Here is a 22,622-nt window from a genome sequence, read left to right as displayed (position 1 = left end):
TAACTAGAACATGGCCATTGTCTAACATCTTCCCTTTCCTCTGTCCAGTCACCTCAGATCAGTGGCTATTTCAAGGAAGACAGGAAGTAACTTGTAAGTGTCCCAAGTGTGCACTCATACCAATCCTTTTACCTCTGGGAGGGAAAGTGAACGAGTGCACACTTCAGGGAGTAGAGAATGGAAGGGAAACGGATTGTATAGGGAATACAAGTCCACATGCAGCAAGGCAACATTGTTCACACTGTAATTCATCTGGGCTACAGTGTGACGATGTGACTGGGTAAGACGGAGGGTCATAAGCAGAGAGCAAAGTCTGCCTCAGCCATACACAGTGGAGGGGAAAGCAGTGAAATCGCAGGGAGGCTAAGCTGCAGATGCCTTTCATAGGGTGATGATGTCAACCGTCTTCAGGACTTACTGGCAGGCGATTGGTCCACTCAGAGGAGAGACCTGTGATTGGAGGGTTCTAGCGTATAGCTCTGTCAACCATCCTCATGCAGAACCAGAGCATCAATCGCATGCTCAGGGGAGACTAACTCCCCCACCCTTGTTATTGGGTCAATACTACTATTACCCTACTTCCTAGAGACACTTGTGTAGATCTGAAAGGATCTGATAGGTGTAAATAATATGGTAGTAGCTCCAATTTGCCTGATGGGCTGGGTGGAATTTGCTATGTTGCTTGCACCTATCCAACCCTTCCAGAAACATTATACCGTTTCCTAGTCCGCATGGGATCGCTGACCTTAGTCCACCCACTCTCCCCCCTCTTTACCCAGGTCAGACGATGGCAGCATGCCTCCCCTGCTCCTGTCCATCCCCCAGTCAGTCAGTCGCCACAGATACACGCCCCCCACCTCCCTCAACCCCCTCATGGCCGTAACCAAAGGAGGAGGGTGGGGAGGGGGGTTGATATGGTAAGGCTAATGAATTTGATGATTTCTGATGTTGACATGAGGCTAAGTGGTATTGTTGACAGAATGTGTAGAGTTAGATGTGTTTAGCCTGTGTGTCCATGGTATTAGCGCCATCCTTAAAAACATCCATATGGTCTCACATGAGTGTGTATGTGTTTCAGGCTAACGTGAGCTGCATTCAGGAAATAAAGAGTCCAGATAACCTGGTGCTCCTCTTTAGAAGTAAAAAAAAAAAAGCACATGGTGCTCCCTTGTAGAATGAAGTGGGAGGGACTTAGACAGGAAGCGTGTGTAGAGGAAGTAAGAGGGCGTGTCTCTGTGACGTACCTTCCTGGGCCAGCGAGGCGGTGGAGGACACAGCAGCAGGGTTGGCATGCTGCCGGCCCACTATTGGACAGAAATACTCAGGTTGGGAGGAGCTATTCAAATCTGGGCTGGCCTAACCCAATACAGTGACCAATCTCAAATGACACCCTATTGTCCATATAGTAGCCAAAAGTAGTGCACTATATGAGGAGTAGGATGCCATTTAGGACACAAAAATCCTATTCCCTTAAGGCCAGGTCTTCACCCTAGGGATGAGCATCTTTCCATTTCAAGACAATTCTTTGGTTCTGAAATAACCATCACCCTCTAATTAAACTTGCCATTTTTGCAGATTAAGTGTTTGAGCTAGTAATGCATCAATATTAGTTTACGAATGAGCTATCACTATATAAGTCATCTTTGGATTCCACCCTCATCTCAAAATCAAATGCTTTTGACCATTTGAAGTCTGGTGAGCTGCTTTTCGCCTCCCGCTTTTGCCGTGCAGCGCCTCGAAGTGATTGAGGACTTCTTATCGAAATCATCACCTTCACCCAGTATATCTAAAAACGACCAGAAACACTGATTGTTTAAACCAAACTACCAAAACTATTGCTGATGATGAACCTGAACAATCAAAATAAAATCTATTGTAAGCCCCGTTCAACAGGTAGCCTATGGCCAGATGAGTCTCCGGTGGCTTACTTTTAACAGCGCACAGATAAATTACAAAAGGTTGTCACATAACTAATAAAGCCTAATATCAGGCAAGCCATTTCAGCATTTGAATGCTGAAGGTGCCGCGTAGATGTGCAAGATCAGGAACAGGCCGCCTACCGTGCGAAGCTGGGCACAGTTTGACTAGGTCACTGACATTGCCTGGGCTTGTTCGGCACGCAAAATGACTTGTAAAATCAATGACTGTCAATGCAGTTACATGCTTAGTTCCACAGAAGGAGATGACACATCAGGTGTCATAAAATAGGAGGTATTTTCAGAAGGCAGAAATAAACTAATATGAGAAAGAAATGCGTAACACAAGAATCGTTTTTTTTCTGACCGATGCATGCTTCATTTGGAGTCCGCGGAACGATGCAGTCTAATCTTAAACGTTTGAATCGGGGACTGATGGCCTATATTCCTAATCATCTTAAGTAGCAGAAGAGTGAAAGTAGAGCCTTTAAAATAGTGCCCTTTGTGACACCACACAGACATCCACCACTCCTGAGTAAACCGCTCACGCACACACTCCAGAGCCGACAAGGGGAGAGAGAGGTACGTTAGAGACAGATACAGAACACACAGAATCTAAAACTCAGTACTGCTGGAATTCTAGAATCTAGAAAACAGTCTGCAATTCTAGAATCAATGACCTCCTTCTAGCACCTCGGTGCACTGACACCTTATGACATCCTGCTCAGAACTTGCAGAGGAGCTCCTTTCATCTCTTCCTCTCCTTCAGAACATGTGTCCTGAACACACACTTCTTTGAGTACTCACTCACACACACACACTCGGCCTAAAAACCTACATTAGGTGGACTCCACCGAGGAGGAGAGGGAAGGAGGGAGTAGAGCTCCATCTGTCCTCCCCCCTCACTCTAACTGGAGCGAGGGAGGAGACACACCCACCTGAGAAGGTTCTGGACACCAGCATGGTGGTGAGGATCGCTCCCTAGGAGAGAAAGACAGACAGGAGAGATGAGTATTAAAGACAGATGATATGTAAAGGGCAGTTAAAAAGAGGGGGTTAATGAGGAGAAAAGGAGAAAGGAGGATGTGATCTGGGGGGGGGGGTTAATGAGGAGAAAGGAGGATGTGGTCTGGGGGGGGTAATGAGGAGAAAGGAGGATGTGGTCTAGGGGGGGTAATGAGGAGAAAGGAGGATGTGGTCTAGGGGGGGTAATGAGGAGAAAGGAGGATGTGGTCTAGGGGGGGGTAATGAGGAGAAAGGAGGATGTGGTCTAGGGGGGGGTAATGAGGAGAAAGGAGGATGTGGTCTAGGGGGGGTAATGAGGAGAAAGGAGGATGTGGTCTAGGGGGGGTAATGAGGAGAAAAAGGAGGATGTGGTCTAGGATGGTAATGAGGAGAAAAGGGGGATGTGGTCTAGGGGGGGTAATGAGGAGAAAAAGGGGGATGTGGTCTGGGGGGGTAATGAGGAGAAAAAGGGGGATGTGGTCTAGGGGGGGTAATGTGGAGAAAAGGGGGATGTGGTCTAGGGGGGGTAATGAGGAGAAAGGAGGATGTGGTCTAAGGGGGGTAATGAGGAGAAAGGAGGATGTGGTCTAGGGGGGGTAATGAGGAGAAAAAGGAGGATGTGGTCTAGGATGGTAATGAGGAGAAAAAGGGGGATGTGGTCTAGGGGGGGTAATGTGGAGAAAAGGGGGATGTGGTCTAGGGGGGGTAATGAGGAGAAAAAGGGGGATGTGGTCTGGGGGGGTAATGAGGAGAAAAGGGTGGGTGTGGTCTGGGGGGCAATGAGGAGAAAAAGGGGGATGTGGTCTGGGGGGGTAATGAGGAGAAAGGGGATGTGGTCTAGGGGGGGTAATAAGGAGAAAATTATGTGGTCTAGGGGGAGAGGTATATAGGGAGCAGGAGGATGAGTGTGAATAAAGAAGGAATAGAGATGAGAAAAGAGGTGGAGAGGTGTAGGGAAGAAGAGGAGGAACAGTATAAGGGGTGGAGGTAGCGAAAGAAAAGCAGGAAAAAGAGACGTGTAGGGGTCAGTAGCAGTAGTGTACCTTGAGCTTCCTCCGAGCGTTGAACTTGCGCAGACATTCCACTGTCTCCTGTCTGTGGATCATAGACGCCACGGTGGAACGTTGCTATAGGAGGGGACAGAGAAGTATTACACAATTAGGGTTGCAAAACTACCGGTCATTTACCAAAGTTAGCGGAATTTATAATAGTCTACGACAATTTTGGAAATGTATAGCTGAAGATTTATGAAAAATGTATTAACATATAGTATTAGGTTTTTATATCTGTGCCCATATTATCCATGGTTTTCTAATAGGCCATATGGTTCAAGAGAAAATAACCTAATTACTGAAAGAAAAAAAAAGCATCTAATCAACAATGACATTATTTTCAATTAACTCTGACTGACAACTGCCACCAGTTTGAAGCCAAATCATTTACAAAAGACAGACATGGTACAATAAAGGACATTTCATGCCGACACATTTACATCTTTATCATTCCGTTTAATTTCTAAAAGCATCTTATTTGATTATTTTAAACGTGATGAGGCCACAGAGTGCCAGACATAATTACAGACACCTGTGATAATCTGAAGTACCCAAAAAAGGGCACTAGACGTCATGTGATAAAACTCCATAAAAGTTTAAACAATATTGGTAGTACAGGTGAACTTTGAAAGTTAACTACAATAAAACCCTATACACAATACACAAAGCAGTATGTGAGGCGAATGTGATTTGGTGTTGCCATATACAGGTTTGTGTGTGTACTTACGCAGATCCATGGGTGTTTGAGAGCCTGATCAGCAGTGATTCTCTTGGAAGGGTTAATAGTTAACATCTGGTTAATCAGGTTCTTAGCCTCTGGCGTAACAGTGTCCCATTCGGGAGAGGGAAACTAGAGATGAGGCAGGAAAAGGAACAGAAATACAGAGACCAGCATTTGCATTATGTACGCAACACAAATGTACTTCTTCATGTTTCATATCATGTAAACAATGTCTTCCTATAACCCAGAACGCTAAGACGCATAAAATGTGTGTGTATATGAATGTCTGCCATGTTAAATCTCAGTACCAGTCTTCATTAACTGTGTAACCGGAATACTAGAGACAAGGAGAGGATAACCCCTTGCACGCACACACACACACACACACACCCCCCTCTGCAATGCGTCAGGAGGCTGACGGGATCAATAGCTGAGGTGCAGCTCTCCATCGGACACTATTAAAAAGTCACCAGCTGTGCAGCCAACCTCTACACTGTACCCTACACAAACCGACTCACATCATAGGCCCCAGCCTTGATCTGCTGGTAGAGTTTGTGTTGGTCTTCATCCCAGAATGGAGGATAGCCAACCAACAAGATATACAGAATAACACCTGGAGCGGTTGAGAGAGACCGAGAGAAAGAGAGCAGTTAGATTTTCTGTAAAAACTGGTGTAAGATGTATGATCTCTGCACCATAGCCCAGCTTTAGATGCGTGCGTAACTATGGGTCAAAACAGACAGGGATGGCTTAGACTGTTGACATGCAACTTCTATTTTGTCTCCAAATGTTTATTGAAAACATAGTTGCACAACGAGCACTTGTCGCAAATACACCATAACAGTTGTTGGATAGCTAGCGATTTTTTTTGTCACATTAGTATTGACATAAAAATCAGTCAAAAACACCTAAAAACAAGACATTGTATCAGTAACATGATAAAGCTAGCTTAAACGAGCCACCTACGATTCCCCCCATGGCAGATTCTTGTCATTGTTGCTAGCTACAGTATCTGACTGTTCAGAATCAAAAAGCAGGCTTCAGGCCCCATCGATGTGCGCGCATCATTTTCGTGACGTTGTCAGCCAACACGTCTATTTGTTCTTCACCTACAGTTAGAGGTTAAAGGCTCACCACAGGCCCATATGTCCACAGGCTTGCCATAGGGGTCCTTCCTCAGGACCTCAGGGGACAGGTAGCCAGGGGTGCCCGCGAAACCTGCCAGGCAGAAAAAGAAGACTTAGGTCTGATGAAGGTTACTCAAAATGTACCCACCCCTCCCTTTGCCTTCTGAACAGCCTCAATTCGTCAGGGCATGGACTATATAAGGTGTCGAAAGTGTTCCACAGGGATGCTTGCACATATTGACTCCAATGCTTCCCACAGTTGTGTCAAGTTGGCTGGATGTACTTTGGGTGGTGGACCATTCTTGATGCACACGGGGAAACTGTTGAGCATGGAAAAAAACAACAACACCGCAGCAGTTCTTGACACAAACCGGTGGGCCTGGCACCTACTACCATACCCCGTTCAAAGGCACTTCAATCTTTTGTCTTGCCCATTCACCCTCTGAATGGCACACACACAATCCAGGTCTCAATTGTCTCAAGGCTCAAAAAAAATCCTTCTTTAACCCGTCTCCTCCCCTACATTTATTGAAGTAGATTTAAAAAAGTGAAATCAATAAGGGATCATAGCTTTCACCTGGTCAGTCTGTCATGGAGAGAGTTCATAACGTTTGGTACACTCAGTGTGTGTTTATGACAAAACACTGTCCATAAAGAGTGTGTGTGCGCGCGGTCTTACCGAACCATGCCTGTTGGTCTCCCTGCACCTCAATGGCCAGGCCAAAGTCTGCCAACTTCACCGCTGCGCCCTTCATCTTACTGGCCAGCAACAGGTTTTCAGGCTGAAGGGGTGGAGAGAAAGTGTGTTTGTTTGTGTGTAAAGGGGGGGGGGGGGGGGGGGTGGAGAGGGACAGAGATGCATTGGTCTATATGTAAACCCTAAATGTGCTTCGAACTCTTTGGCTTTGCCAACATTTATACATCCATATCCTGTCAATAAAGATTATTATTCAATTCAGTTGGGAGAGAAAAAAAAAAGAGAGAGAAATGAAGGAGGGAGAGGAGTATTAAGTTTTTGATTCTCTTATGTAGCTACCTAAACAAGGCCTTACATTGTACTAGGTCAGGGGTCAAACTTTAATGACTGGAAGCGACAAGTGTTGAGGTTGCCGCACAATACATGTTTGTCCTTTGCATGTGCAATAGTGGCAATATATGATATTCAGCACCACGGATATCGGTCGGATCACATTACCACGAAATCTAGCATTCAGGGTCACAGAGCAGTTGTAGCATCTGACTGGTGAAGTTGCAGGGAGAATTTAATCTTGTGAACATACATTGATTTAAAAATAATAATAATTAAACTACCAACAAAGGAAATATTGTTCTGCAGTGATTAATTGAATTATTCGCATAACGCTCTGCAAGAAATTGAATAACGACACACATACACAAGTATTATAATGGAAACAGAAGGTTTGATTGTCCTCAATATTTATTATACTGCTTTAACTACACTGAACAAAAATAAAATGCAACTTGTCCCATGTTTCACATGCAGAAATAAAAGATATCAAAAACATTCCATATGAACTAAGCGCTTCACAAATGTTGTGCATAAATTTGTTTACATCTTCTTTAGTGAGCATTTATCCTTTGCCAAGAATCTGGCTGTCTTTGGCTGGCATGGTTACGTGTGGTCTGCGGTTGTGAGGCCGGTAGAGCGTACTGCCAAATTCTCTATGGTAGAGCTTATGGTAGAGAAATTAACATTCAATTCTCTGGCAACAGCACACTCCCCAAAAACTTGAGACATCTGTGGCATTGTGTTGTATGACAAAACTGCTAATTTCAGAGTGGCCTTTTATTGTCCTCAGCACAAGGTGCATCTGTATAATGATCATGCTGTTTAATCAAATTCTTGATATGCCTCACCTATCAAGTGGATAGATTATCTTGGCAAATGAGAAAAGTTCACTAACAGGGATGTAAACAAATTTGCGTACAAACTTGAGAGAAATTACGCTTGTGTTCGTATGGTACCTTTTGGGGATATTGGGACCAACACTTTACATGTTGTGTTTATATTTTATGTTCAGTAAATAAATAGCCAGGGAGTCGCAAGGGGGATGTTGAAGAGCCGCGGCTTGCTGACCCCTGTATTTTACATCATGAGGCCGGCCGGTGACACTTTGCTTCTTGAAAGTCCAATATATTTGAAAACTTCCCTGCCGACATGCAAAACATTTTTTGGACTAATGAACAAAATACCAAAGATAAGTTTGTTAAATAGAGCCCCAAAACTAATGCAATGGTAATTCTAAGCACAAGCGGTAGCACTGTAGGTTCAGGGGTGTGTAAGAAATATTTGTGCCATTTTCACTACCACAATTAAAATCGGCACACTTGCCCGTGGTGTAAAGTGCTTAAGTAGTACTTTAGGGTATTTTTACTGAAGGTGGGTTTGACAAATTTTACTTCACTACATTCCTAAAGAAAATAAAGTACTTTTTACTCTATACATTTTCCTTGACACCCAAAAGTACTTGTTACATTCTGAATGCATAGCAGGACAGAAAAATGGTCCAATTCACACACTTACCAAGAGAACATCCCCTTTCATCACTACTGCATCTGATCTGGCAGACTCACTAAACACAAATGCATTTGTAAATGATGTCAGTGTTGGAGAGTGCCCCTGCCTATCCGGAAATGTTTTAAACAATAAAATGGTGCGGTCTGCTTTGCTTGATAAAAGGAATTTGAAGTGATTTATACTTTTGAGATATGAGAGAGATTTTTTAAAATTTGTAAAAAAATTATTTCACCTTTATTTAACCAGGTAAGCTAGTTGAGAACCATCATTTACAACTGTGACCTGGCCAAGATAAAGCAAAGCAGTGTGACACAAACAACAGAGTTACATGGAATAAAACAAGCGTAGTCAATTACACAATAGAACAAAAAGAAAGTCTATATACAGTGGCATGAGATTCTCTCCCTCCCTCCAAATACTTTTACTCAAGTAGTATTTTACTGGGTGACTTTCTATTATGGTATCTATACTTTTACTCAAGTATCACAATTGGGTACTTTTTTCACCACTGGCACTTGCTAGCATTAGCGTGAAAGGGCTGGGTTTTCATGAACAAACAAGTCGAGGCTTAGCCCTCACTTGCCAATCAGAACGTGCTTCACGGCGAAATATCTGTTTGCTTCAAATTGTATATTTACGGTATTTTATGCATTGCCTTAGAATCAACTCCAATGTTAGTTTAAGTTTGTGAAATGGCTTACAGAAACAAAATAAAATGTAGACCTATCTTTGCTAAATACGTTAACTTGAACATTTGTAGTCCACATAACCACACCTGCCGCCCCAAATTTGTTTCAAATTATTTGTTCAGCCATGATGCAATTTACAGTAGGCCCCTATATCAGTGTGAATGCAATTTACAGTAGGCCCCTATATCAGTGTGAATGCAATTGACAGTAGGCCCCTATATCAGTGTGAATGTAATTTACAGTAGGCCCCTATATCAGTGTGAATGTAATTTACAGTAGGCCCCTATATCAGTGTGAATGTAATTTACAGTAGGCCCCTATATCAGTGTGAATGTAATTTACAGTAGGCCCCTATATCAGTGTGAATGTAATATACAGTAGGCCCCTATATCAGTGTGAATGTAATTTACAGTAGGCCCCTATATCAGTGTGAATGTAATTTACAGTAGGCCCCTATATCAGTGTGAATGTAATTTACAGTAGGCCCCTATATCAGTGTGAATGTAATATACAGTAGGCCCCTATATCAGTGTGAATGTAATTTACAGTAGGCCCCTATATCAGTGTGAATGTAATTTACAGTAGGCCCCTATATCAGTGTGAATGTAATATACAGTAGGCCCCTATATCAGTGTGAATGTAATTTACAGTAGGCCCCTATATCAGTGTGAATGTAATTTACAGTAGGCCCCTATATCAGTGTGAATGTAATTTACAGTAGGCCCCTATATCAGTGTGAATGGAATTTACAGTAGGCCCCTATATCAGTGTGAATGGAATTGAAGCCATGCAATTACTTAGAACGTTGGGCCAGTAACCGAAATGTTGCTGGATCAAATCCCCGAGCCGACAAGGTAAAAACCTGTCATTCTGCCCCTGAACAAGGCAGTAAACCATCTGTTGCCCTGTAGTCCATCATTGTAAATAAGAATTTGTTAACTGACTTGCCTAGTTAAATAAAAGGTTACATGTAAAAACAACACAACAACTTGTTTTTAAAAAAAGCCTGTGTCACACTTACAGGCACCATCATTTCTCCCCGTGGGCATAGAATATTAAAACACAGACTATGGAGGGTTTTACGCACATCCAAACTTTTCACAGGAGCTGGACAAAGATCCAATATGAAGAGAAAGGGAGAATGTCCACTCACCTTTACATTTCCCAAATAGGCCTGTGTTTTATGAACATAAATCAGAACCATTTCACAGATCAGATCACATTCACACAATCTCCAGCAGTGGCATTGCAAGCGTGCCACGGACATTGTCGCCATGAAGGTGAATCATTCTAAGTTGGATTGTAATACAAATTTAATGAAAAACAAGCAATACATTTTTTTTTAAACAAACAAACATGTTAAAAATACACATTGCTGTTGAACCAGCCTTTGCCATAGCAGGCCTAGGGCAAGTCTTGGGTGTTTTACATATGAAAACAAGCAATTAAAAAAAACATATATATATATATATATATATATATTTTTTTTTACAGGTAACTTCTAAATACGAGGTTCACCGGTATTCAGGTTCTCATCTCTCGTTTCACGGTGGGCATGGACACATAGTCTACATCATGGAGAGGGTGTAATGCACGTACATTTTTTTTACCTGGATGCCTAAAATAAATGTGGGCCTGCCTACAATACATAGATTTAAAAAAAAGGGAATGTCAGCTCACCGTTGTACTCCTCTCAAACTTGATATTTTAATAAAGCTTTGGTGATGAAGATCTATTTCCAAGCGGTCTCAGGAGTCAAACTGTTAATCGACAGTCTTGACTACTTGGCATTCGGCAGACAAATAAAGAAGCCTTCATCGAGAGGGGAGGCCATGCTTGGTTTTAGAATGAAAGAAAAAGTAGGAAAACATTTGTTTTTATGTTTCTAAATACGAAGTAAACGTGCACCAAAAGCACTTTAGGCTACTCGTTTCATGCACATATGGGCAGTGTGTGTCACGGCTGAATCCATGCCATAACCAGCTGAGTTATCACTAAAACCCGCTTTTGGTTAGTCTTAAATATTGCTATCAGTGCTGCCTGAAATTATCACTTGAGATCATGTTTTTCCAGCTGAGCTGAAGCGGGCTGATGTAAAATTGCCAAACCTGGCGTTAGGGCTGGAAAACGCCTGATTTTACATGATGAAATTGTAAACTAACGTGCGTTTTGACACCAGCGCCCCTTTAACGCCAACCAAATATAGAGCCCTTTGAGTGGATTTTTCCTTTAAGCCGTTTTGGAATTGTCCACATTTGAAAGTGTGTGGGTCTCCATCTCTCCTACAATTATCTCTGCAGCCATATATTGACATATGGTGGTAGCCATAGAAACCACTTGAGAGTCATTTAGACAGCACTGCAGACTGCATGCGCATGCGTGTGTGTGTAAAGGACTGCAGTAAAAGCCCACTCAGGAAAAAAGGCCAACGAAGCAGACAGCACACAATAGGTAATACAGCTAACCTCAGTAGAGCGATTCAAGCTGTCATATATATACACACACACACACACACACACAAATACACACTGAACAAAAATATAAAAAGGCAACATACAACAATTTAATTGATTTTACTGAGTTAACGTTCATATGAGGAAATCAATCGAATTAAATTAATTAGGCCCATATCTTTGGATTTCACAACTGGGAATACAGATAGCTGTGCTTCACAATATGCCTCAGAATCTCATGGTATTTCTGTGCATTGTGTTGGTTGTCCATAGCTTATGCCTGCCCATACCATAACCCCACCATGGGGCACTCTGATCACAACTCTGACATTGGCAAACTGCTCATCTACATGTAGTCTGCGGTTGTGAGGCCGGTTGTTTACATCTTTGTTAGTGAGCATTTATCCTTTTGCCAAGAAGCTGATTAACCAGATGTGGAAGTCTTGGGCTGGCGTGGTTACCTGTGGTCTGCAGTTGAACGTACTGCCAAATGGCAGAAAGGGGGGAGGGGGAGGATAAAAAAATTAAAAAAAACTCCAAAATTGGAGAGAGTACACCACAAGGTTGCACTCACTCTCCAAGCACAGTGAATTCACAATGCAGATGGTTTCTATCACCCTTCACGCAGAGAGAGAACATTATAATTTATGCTGCTGCGCTTGCTTTTCACGAGTGCCGCTTTCTATCATCCAATCACAAGTCATTAACCCAGCACTAGGCTACAGTCAGAGCTAGTGCCTCGGTGTGGCAAGTTATTAGGCGATATCTAGGCTAATAAATGGAAGATGGAATTGTAATGACAGAACTAAAAGTTAACTAAAAGAGAAGGACAAGCTACAACACCAAGAGCCAACAGGTAGGCTGCTACTTAATAATCTGAATGGAGTGGTTGATATTAACAGTAGGTCGGAAGCTAACGTTAGCTAGCTTCTCTCGATTTGATGTAGTCAAGACGGGCACTATGTAACAAGATGAGATAAATAACTAGCAATAAGTTAGTCTACCGGTGCGAGTGGACTTGGTTGCCATCTCCCTGCTCCCCTTGTCCTTCAGATACACACTGCCCCCTACCCCACTCCCTGCATGAGTTGCTTCTCTCCCTGCAGTAGAGATCCAGTTAATAAAGCAGCAAAGAAATACAAATAACTTCTAATAACATTACAGCATTGTTGCATTACGTATGTTACATTCTTATTTTCCCTTTATGATGATGATGGGGACCTGTTAGTGGGAGTTTTGTGATAACTGCACTGTGAATGTAATTTTGTTAAGGATTTCTTCTTAATGTTAACCCAATTTCATTTTAAACGTTCATACCCCTAGTGCAGAAGAGAGAGTGAAAAAAAGAGGCAGTGAGAAAAGACGAGGGCTAAAGAGGTCAACAGAGAGAGAGAGCGGGCCTTTGTGAAAGGGAGGGGAGCGAGTGGAGAGAGAGAGAGGGGGATAAAAAGGGAGATGAGAGCAGTGCGTTGCCATGGCCACGAACAGAGGTGTGTGTGGTAGTTAAAGCAACACACACGCACACCACAGAGAAACACACACACACCTTGAGGTCCCTGTGGACGATGTCATGCTGGTGGATATGTTGGACACTCTCCAAGATCTGGTTGATACACTGACTGGAGAGGGAGAGAAGGGGGTTGAGCGTGAGAAAATGAGAAAACAATCAGTCATCTTTTCATCACTAAACACATGCCTGGTTTGTACAGAAAGCTCAACAGGTCTGACAAAGAAAGAGACAAAGTAACGAGACAGATTTATAACAATAGTTGCTTTAAACTTTTCATTACTGTACCCATATCACATTTTGCTATGCCTGGAGTACCCCCTCATAAGCATTTGACCAACTTGGCCTATGTTCTTTTGAGACTTCCCAAGTACCCCAAATGGATAAGCCAGCTAGCAAAAATACTGTTAAGACTGGTTGTGAGGCCCAGAGGTGAAAGGTCAAATCAGTCTTGGGAAGGGCGTGTTGCTGACCCCATGTGGCTTGTAGAGTGTGTGTGTGTGTGTGTGTGTGTGTGTCTAAAGCCCTGGTCAGCATTAATCAAATTATTTCATGGACACTTCCCTTAATGCAACAAAGAGCATCACCTAACAGCAAGATTGAGGAGAAGAGAGTGAGAGGGAGGGAAGAGAGAGGGAGTAGAAATAGGAAGGAAACAAAAGGGAAAGAGGGAGAGATGAGAGGGGAAGAAGAGAATGGGTTATAGGATATATAGGAAGAGGGAGGAGAGAGGGATAACAAGACATGACAATGCAGCAGACATGAATACAAGGAAACCCATAGTCAGCCTGTGTGTGTGCGCACGCCACGTGAAATCACGCCACTCTCCCACGGTTTTGACCCGCGCTGTGCGGCACAGTAACCATGGTAACAGTAAATAGGGATTGCCCACCTGGCATCAGCCTCGCTGTAGTACTCCCTAGCAACGATGTCCTCAAACAACTCTCCTCCCGTCACCCTGAAAGAGAGAACATGACTGTTATCATACATAATAAAGCTCATTCACAAGCCTGAAATGTACACGTGTGTTATACTTACAGATCAAAGACAAGGTAGTGAAAGCCTTCCTCTGAGATACTGTCATGTAGCCTCACTAGAGAAAAGAAAGGGAGAGAGGGTGGAGAAGAGGGAGAGAAAGAATTGAGAGATTTTAAAAAGTGGAATATTACAGGCTAGTGGCTAGGGCTCAGTTTTGTGATTCTAAATCTGACCTACTGTATGGTTTGTTTAAGGGTTCAGGTTTCAAGGTTAAAGGTGATGTAAAAAGGTACATTTTGCTGTGCAAAAAGCAGCAGGTTGACCCTGCAGCAAATACAGTACATGTGCTCATATCACTATCCCCTCCGTCTCTCCCCTCTATCTGTCCCGCTCTCTTTATCAAAAGTTTATAGGCCAAATGAGAGAAGGGGGTGAGAGAGGGAGAAGTATATATTAAAAAAAAAGAGAACGAAAAGGGAGAGTGTGAGAAAAGGAAGGAGACCATGCCTGAGGGGCAGAGCAATCTGGGACACTGGAGAAAAAAATAAAATAATAATAAATAAGGAGGCAGAAAGAAGGTAGAGGGAGACATGATAGAGGGATACAAATGAAGGAGACAGGACAAAATTGTCATTGACTCATTGGTAAGGCCTCCACCCGCTCTCATATGTTCTCTTCCTCTACCTCCTTTGTTCTCTCCTCCTGGTCATCTTTTGTTTAACCCCGAACTGATTTTAACAATAATTATTGTCCTCAAATCGATTACTTTTTCTAGTCCTCAATTTGAAAATAAAACCAGTAGACAAACAAATACAGAGGCTGACATCCAGACAGAGAGATATACACTCTGTATATACATACAGATTGACAGACACTTAGAAAAAAAGGGTTCCGAAGGGTTATTTGCAGAGGGATAAGGTTCTGCAGTGTATGTAATAGCATAACAGATTAGTTCAACTGGAATGACTCAACTCACAGTTGCCCAAAAAGAGTTGTGCACAAAGCATGGCCCAAAATATTCTGAGTCACCGCCCCTACATTTTAATTACCACTAAAAGAAGACTGCAAAGAAGTAAAATAGTGTAATTTGCTCAGCAGCCTGATTAACTTGTGTTTATACAGTTTAGAAATTGAGAGTACAATCAAAAACGAAGTCTCCATCCTCGCAAAAGGAAACTCACACAGGTGAAAATGGCGGCTGTCAGTCGCCCACTGGCGGGTGGTCCCTAAAACACACCGCGTCGTCAGCAAGCGAATGAACGTCAGACTGTCAAATCTGTGCGATGTGTTTTCTACACAACGAAAAGCCCTTCAACGGTTCTTCGCAGTTAGAATTTTATTTTATTTTAGTGATAATTCAAATGTAGGGGCGCTGACTGAGAATATATTGGCCCGTGGTTTGCGCACAGCTTTTTTTGTGCAACAGTGAGAGTCATTCCAGTATAACTAATCTGTTATGCTATTACATAGTGTTTTCGAAAATACCTTTACTATTTCCATATTTTTTTTTACATTACAGCCTTTTCTATGACATTTACATAAGTATTCAGACACTTCACTCAGTACTTTGTTGAAGCTTGGGTACGACGCTACATGCTTGGCAGACCAGTATTTGGGGAGTTTCTCCCATTCTTCTCTGCAGATCCTCTCAAGCTCTGTCAGGTTGGATGGGGAGCGTCACTGCACAGCTATTTTCAGGTTCGATGGGGTTCAAGTTCGGGCTCTGGCTGGGCCACTCAGGACAATTAGAGACTTGTCCCAAAGCCACTCCTGCATTGTGTTGGCTGTGTGCTTAGGGTCGTTGCCCTGTTAGGAGGTGAACCTTCGCCCAGTCTGAGGTCCTGAGCGCTCTGGAGCACGTTTTCATCAAGGATCTCTGTAATTTGCTCCGTTCATCTTTCACTCGATCCGGACTAGTCCCCCAATCCCTGCCGCTGAAAAACATCCCCACAGCATGATTCTTCACCATGCTTCATCGTAGGGATGGTATTGGCCAGGTGATGAACGGTGCCTGGATTCCTCCAGACATGACGTTCGGCATTCAGGCCAAAGAGTTCAATCTTGGTTTCATCAGACCAGAAAATCTTGTTTCTCATGGTCAGAGTCCTTTAGATGCCTTTTGGCAAACATCCAAGCGGGCTAAAGAGTGGCTTACGTGTTGGTCACCCTACCATAAAGGGCTGATTGACGGAGTTCTTGAGATGGATGTCTTTCTGGAAGGTTCTCCCATCGCCAGAGGAACTCTGGAGCTCTGTCAGAGTGGCCATCAGGTTCTTGGTCAGCTCCCTGACCAAGGCCCTTCTACCCCAGATTGTTCAGTTTGGCCAGACAGCCAGCTCTAGGCAGAGTCTTGGTGGTTACAAACTTCTTCCATTTAAGAATGTTGGTGGCCACGGTGTTCAACCTGCAGAATTTATTTTGATACCGTTCCCCAGATCTATGCAGACAGAATCCTGTCTCAGAGCTCTACGGACAATTCCTTCGACCTCATGGCTTGAATTTTGCTTTGACATGCCAACTAGAGGTCAACCGATTAATCGGAATGGCCGATTAATTAGGGCCGATTTCAAGTTCATAACAATCGGAAATCGGTATTTTTAGGCGCCGATTTCCGATTTGTAATTTTTTTTATACCTTTATTTAACTAGGCAAGTCTGTGTTCTTAACTTTCTTATTTTCAATAACGGCCTAGGAACGGTGGGTTAACTGCCTTGTTCAGGGGCAGAACTACAGATTTTCACCTTGTCAATCTTGCAACCTTACAGTTAACTAGTCCAACGCAATAACGACCTGCCTCTCTCTCGTTGCACTCCACAAGGAGACTGCCTGTTACGCGAATGCAGTAAGCCAAGGTAAGTTGCTAGCTAGCATTAAACTTATCTTATAAAAAACAATCAATCATAATCACTAGTTACAACTACTAATCCAGGTTAGCAGGCAATATTATCCAGGTGAAATTGTGTCATTTCACGCAGAGTCAGGGTATATGCAACAGTTTGGGCAGTCTGGCTCATTGCGAACTAATTTGCCAGAATTTTACGTAATTATGACATAACATTGAAGGTTGTGCAACGTAACAAGAATATTTAGACTTAGGGATGCCACCCGTTAGATAAAATACCGAACGGTTCCGTATTTCACTGAAATAAACGTTTTGTTTTCGAAATTATAGTTTCCGGATTCAACCATATGACCAAAGGCTCGTATTTCTGTGTCTTATTATGTTATAATTAAGTCTGATTTGATAGAGCAGTAGCAGGCTCGTAATCATTCATTCAAACAGCACTTTAGTGCGTTTTGCCAGCAGCTCTTCGCAAGCACAGCGCTGTTTATGACTTCAAGCTTATCAGCCTAATGGCTGGTGTAACCGATGTGAAATGGCTAGCTAGTTAGCTGGGTGTGCGCTAATAGCGTTTCAAACGTAACTCGCTCTGAGACTTGGAGTAGTTATTCCCCTTGCTCTGCAAGGGCCGCGGCTTTTGTGGGGCGATGGGTAACGATGCTTCGAGTGTGGCTGTTGTCGATGTGTTCCTGGTTAGAGCCCAGGTAGGGGCGAGGAGAGGGACGGAAGCTATACTGTTACACTGGCAATACTATAGTGCTTATAAGAACATCCAATAGTCAAAGGTATATGAAATACAAATGGTATAGAGGGAAATAGTCCTATAAATACTATATTAACTACAACCTAAAACCTCTTACCTTGGAATATTCAAGTCTCATGTTAAAAGGAACCACCAACTTTCATATGTTCTCATGTTCTGAGCAAGGAACTTAAACATTAGCTTTCTTACATGGCACATATTGCACTTTTACTTTCTTCTCCAACACTGTTTGTGCATTATTTAGACCAAATTGAACATGTTTCATTATTTATTTGAGGTTACATTTATTTTATTGATGTATTAAGTTAAAATAAGTGTTTATTCTGCATTGTTGAAATTATCAGTCTTACAAAAAAATAAAATAATAATCGCTATCGGTGTTGAAAAATCGGTCGACCTCTACTGTCAACGGTGGCCTACTGACAAGTGTGTGCCTTTCCAAATCATGCCCAATCAATTGAATTCACCACAGGTGGACTTCAATCGAGTTGTAGAATCAAGGATGATCAATGGAAACAGGATACACCTGAGCTCAATTTCGAGTCTCTGAGCAAAGGGTCTGAATACTTATGTAAATAAGGTATTTATGTTTAATACACTTGCAAATATTTCTAAAAACCTGGTTTTCGCTTTGTCATTATGGGTTGTGTATATAAAAATAAAATACATTTTAGAATAAGGCTGTAACGTAACAAAATGTGGAAAAGGGGAAGGGGTCTGAATACTTCACGAATGCATTGTATATGACTATGTGATGGTGTCTTGTGAAAGACTCACGAATGGCCTTGGGTCAATTGAGGTCGTTTGACTAAGTATGGGTTGTAACTATAGCGGAACCCTTTTTTGGTGCCATATAGAACCTTTTTTTTTTTAAATGGTTGTTTATAGCACCATACAGGTTCCATTTAGAACTTTATGAGCATGGTTATTTATAGAACCTTTAAAAGAAAATCCATATAGCATCAAAAAGGGTTCTGCTATGGTCACAAGTCAAGAACCCTTATTTGGCACTATATAGAACCATTTGTTTTTAGTTTGTACCAAGACCCTTTTTCATCCTAAGAACAGTTTTTGGAAGAAAGGGTTATTTGATGATTCTTGGAAAGGCAAGAAAGGGTTCTACATAACGTTTGGAATCAGTTTTTTTAAATTGTAGATATTTTTTTTTTAATAGTGCTTAAGCATTAGTGTTAAACTCCTGATATTAGAGTTTAATCATTGAGGCAAAGTATTCTGATAAGTTTAAAATGATAGGTAGTTTAAAAACATTGACACATCTATGTTATGGGTATATCTGGTATTCTGTTAATAATTTTACATATACAGACAGTACTGGCATAGTTGATATCTTTGTCATGATGTCTCTCTTTAAATATTTACTGTAATTTTATTGAGCAGAGAGTAGGAGAATAGAAGGGAGTCAGTGACCCAGCAGTGTAATAATTTAGCCCAAACAACTACCTCTCCCCCTACTGTATTTATTTAGCTCCTTTGCAAGAAATTATTTCTCTCTCTACCTTGCACATTCTTCCACTGCAAATCTACCATTCCAGTGTTTTACTTGCTATATTGTATTTACTTCACCACCATGGCCTTTTTTGCCTTTACCTGCCTTATCTCACCTCACTTGCTCACATTGTATATAGACTTATTTTTCTACTGTATTATTGACTGTATGTTTGTTTTACTCCATGTGTAACTCTGTGTTGTGTCGAACTGCTTTGCTTTATCTTAGCCAGGTCGCAATTGTAAATGAGAACTTGTTCTAAACTTGCCTACCTGGTTAAATAAAGGTGAAATAAATAAATAAGTGTATTTTTTGGTAGACACCAAATTGGCCAGTGTTACCAACAGTTTATCAGTGTAACATGTCTAGTGTCGTTTCAGGAGTTAATTTAACACTCAGGTGACTGCGTGGTGTTAGAGTGTGGATGTAAATAACCAGAGTTGAGTGTAACACATTTTTACTCTGAATTAGGGATGCAAATTCTGGTACATTTTGCTGCCGTCTAACTGACCCTCATTAACCGGTCAACAAACACATTTTTTCAAATAGTAAAATGACGTGATCAACAGAGATCTGTATATGATGACGAGATGCTAATGTTTCCGCACTAACAATGGGAGTCGTCACAAGGCGAAGGCAGGCGACAAGTTTAGGCCCAAAATAAGCCCATAGAAACGCATTGGGCTTATTTTGGTGGGAATGAAACCTCTCGCCTTGCCTCTTCCTCTCTGATACATGCATGCATACAAGGGCCAGACATTTTTCATTAAGAGCTTATTGGAAACTATTATTGAACATGCAACTCCTGTAATGAAGCAACAAATTAAAACGTAATTTAACCATTTGCGAAAATGCAATTCGAGTTATACACCGTTCTATTGCGGACTGCAATAGCATCGAATAGTCCCCGCGATATGCAACTGTTCAGGGAAGTCAGGAACCAATACACGCAGTCAGCCAGGAAAACAAAGGCCAGCTTCTTCAGGCAGAAATTTGCATCCTGTAGCTCTAACTCCAAAAAGTTCTGGGACACTGTGAAGTCCATGGAGAACAAGAGCACCTCCTCCCAGCTGCCCACTGCACCGAGGCTAGGTAACACGGTCACCACTGATAAATCCATGATTATCGAAAACTTCAACAAGCATTTCTTAACGGCTGGCCATTCCTTCCTCCTGGCTACTCCAACCTCGGCCAACAGCTCCCCCCCGCAGCTACTCGCCCAAGCCTCTCCAGGTTCTCCTTTACCCAAATCCAGATAGCAGATGTTCTGAAAGAGCTGCAAAACCTGGACCCGTACAAATCAGCTGGGCTTGACAATCTGGACCCTCTATTTCTGAAATTATCCGCCACCATTGTCACAACCCCTATTACCAGCCTGTTCAACCTCTCTTTCGTATCGTCTGAGATCCCCAAGGATTGGAAAGGTGCAGCAGTCATCCCCCTCTTCAAAGGGGGAGACACCCTGGACCCAAACTGTTACAGCCCTATATCCATCCTGCCCTGCCTATCTAAGGTCTTCGAAAGCCAAGTCAACAAACAGGTCACTGACCATCTCGAATCCCACCGTACCTTCTCCGCTGTGCAATCTGGTTTCCGAGCCGGTCACGGGTGCACCTCAGCCACGCTCAAGGTACTAAACGATATCATAACCGCCATCGATAAAAGACAGTACTGTGCAGCAGTCTTCATCGACCTTGCCAAGGCTTTCGACTCTGTCAATCACCATGTTCTTATCGGCAGACTCAGTAGCCTCGGTTTTTCTGATGACTGCCTTGCCTGGTTCACCAACTACTTTGCAGACAGAGTTCAGTGTGTCAAATCGGAGGGCATGCTGTCCGGTCCTCTGGCAGTCTCTGTGGGGGTGCCACAGGGTTCAATTCTCGGGCCGACTCTTTTCTCTGTATATATCAATGACGTTGCTCTTGCTGCGGGCGATTCCCTGATCCACCTCTACGCAGACGACACCATTCTGTATACTTCCGGCCCGTCCTTGGACACTGTGCTATCTAACCTCCAAACGAGCTTCAATGCCATACAACACTCCTTCTGTGGCCTCCAACTGCTCTTAAAACGCTAGTAAAACCAAATGCATGCTTTTCAACCGTTCGCTGCCTGCACCCGCACGCCCGACTAGCATCACCACCCTGGATGGTTCCGACCTAGAATATGTGGACATCTATAAGTACCTAGGTGTCTGGCTAGACTGTAAACTCTCCTTCCAGACTCATATCAAACATCTCCAATCTAAAATCAAATCTAGAATCAGCTTTCTATACCGCAACAAAGCCTCCTTCACTCACGCCGCCAAACTTACCCTAGTAAAACTGACTATCCTACCGATCCTCGACTTCGGCGATGTCATCTACAAAATAGCTTCCAATACTCTACTCAGCAAACTGGATCCAGTTTATCACAGTGCCATCCGTTTTGTTACTAAAGCACCTTATACCACCCACCACTGCGACCTGTATGCTCTAGTCGGCTGGCCCTCGCTACACATTCGTCGCTAGACCCACTGGCTCCAGGTCATCTACGTCCATGCTAGGTAAAGCTCCGCCTTATCTCAGTTCACTGGTCACGATGGCAACACCCACCCGTCGCACGCGCCGTCATCCCTAAAGCTAACACCTCATTTGGCCGCCTTTCCTTCCAGTTCTCTGCTGCCTGTGACTGGAACGAATTGCAAAAATCGCTGAAGTTGGAGACTTTTATCTCCCTCACCAACTTCAAACATCTGCTATCTGAGCAGCTAACCGATTGCTGCAGCTGTACATAGTCTATCTGTAAATAGCCCACCCAATTTTACCTACCTCATCCCCATACTGTTTATATTTACTTTTCTGCTCTTTTGCACACCAATATCTCTACCTGTACATGACAATCTGATCATTTATCACTCCAGTGTTAATCAGCAAAATTGTAATTATTCGCCTACCTCCTCATGCATTTGCACACAATGTATATAGACTATTTTTTTCTACTGTGTTATTGACTTGTTAATTGTTTACTCCATGTGTAACTCTTGTCTGTTCACACTGCTATGCTTTATAGCATAGGTCGCAGTTGCAAATGAGAACTTGTTCTCAACTAGCCTACCTGGTTAAATAAAGGTTAAATAAAAAAAATAAACAGCACACCTAATGCGAGCAGTTGTGAGAGATAAATCTCTGTTAGAAACTTCTAAAGACAGGGAATCGAATCGCAGCAACTAGGATGTGTTGCTGATATGACAAGGATTGTGCCTTTGGCTTCTGGACAATGAAAGAAAGTTGATATGAAAACCAATAGAAAAGGAGAGAAACGCTGGTTAATGGCTGGAGGAAGTCTTGATAAAATAATTGCCTCCACATTTCTAGTTGGATTTTGGCCAGGCTACTCTGAAGCAAAGACAAGACATGCCCCATTATTTGAAGTAAAGTCAACTGTTCACGTTTCAAACAATTATACTGTCTCTAGCTCACATTGTAAAGTGGTGGTTGACACGCTGATAGTAAACAGTAGGCAGACTATAGCCTACACACCC

The 22,622-nt window shown here is 42.7% G+C and overlaps 1 protein-coding gene across 12 annotated transcripts in view; it reads right to left on the bottom strand.

The window, feature by feature from the left end:
• Positions 1 to 22,622, bottom strand: part of LOC139376619 (calcium/calmodulin-dependent protein kinase type II subunit gamma-like) — a 40,399-nt gene that overhangs the window by 9,262 nt on the left and 8,515 nt on the right. For 6 of the 12 annotated variants that reach the window (XM_071119402.1, XM_071119404.1, XM_071119398.1 and 3 more), the window contains exons 4-13: positions 14,048 to 14,102; positions 13,902 to 13,967; positions 13,049 to 13,121; positions 6,501 to 6,603; positions 5,829 to 5,912; positions 5,213 to 5,307; positions 4,701 to 4,823; positions 3,965 to 4,048; positions 2,855 to 2,897; positions 1,245 to 1,304 (exon numbers count right to left, since the gene is read on the bottom strand). In XM_071119402.1, coding sequence (XP_070975503.1) covers positions 1,245 to 1,304; positions 2,855 to 2,897; positions 3,965 to 4,048; positions 4,701 to 4,823; positions 5,213 to 5,307; positions 5,829 to 5,912; positions 6,501 to 6,603; positions 13,049 to 13,121; positions 13,902 to 13,967; positions 14,048 to 14,102 — 786 coding nt within the window. The remainder of the gene's footprint in view (positions 1 to 1,244; positions 1,305 to 2,854; positions 2,898 to 3,964; positions 4,049 to 4,700; positions 4,824 to 5,212; positions 5,308 to 5,828; positions 5,913 to 6,500; positions 6,604 to 13,048; positions 13,122 to 13,901; positions 13,968 to 14,047; positions 14,103 to 22,622) is intronic. The other 6 variants (XM_071119403.1, XM_071119399.1, XM_071119406.1 and 3 more) reach the window with 1 other exon arrangement.

The sequence above is a fragment of the Oncorhynchus clarkii genome, chromosome 20 (assembly GCF_045791955.1).
Source record: "Oncorhynchus clarkii lewisi isolate Uvic-CL-2024 chromosome 20, UVic_Ocla_1.0, whole genome shotgun sequence".
Lineage (NCBI taxonomy): Eukaryota > Metazoa > Chordata > Actinopteri > Salmoniformes > Salmonidae > Oncorhynchus > Oncorhynchus clarkii.
Note: the sequence above shows the minus strand (reverse complement) of the source record. Positions and strands in the feature narration are given on the sequence as shown.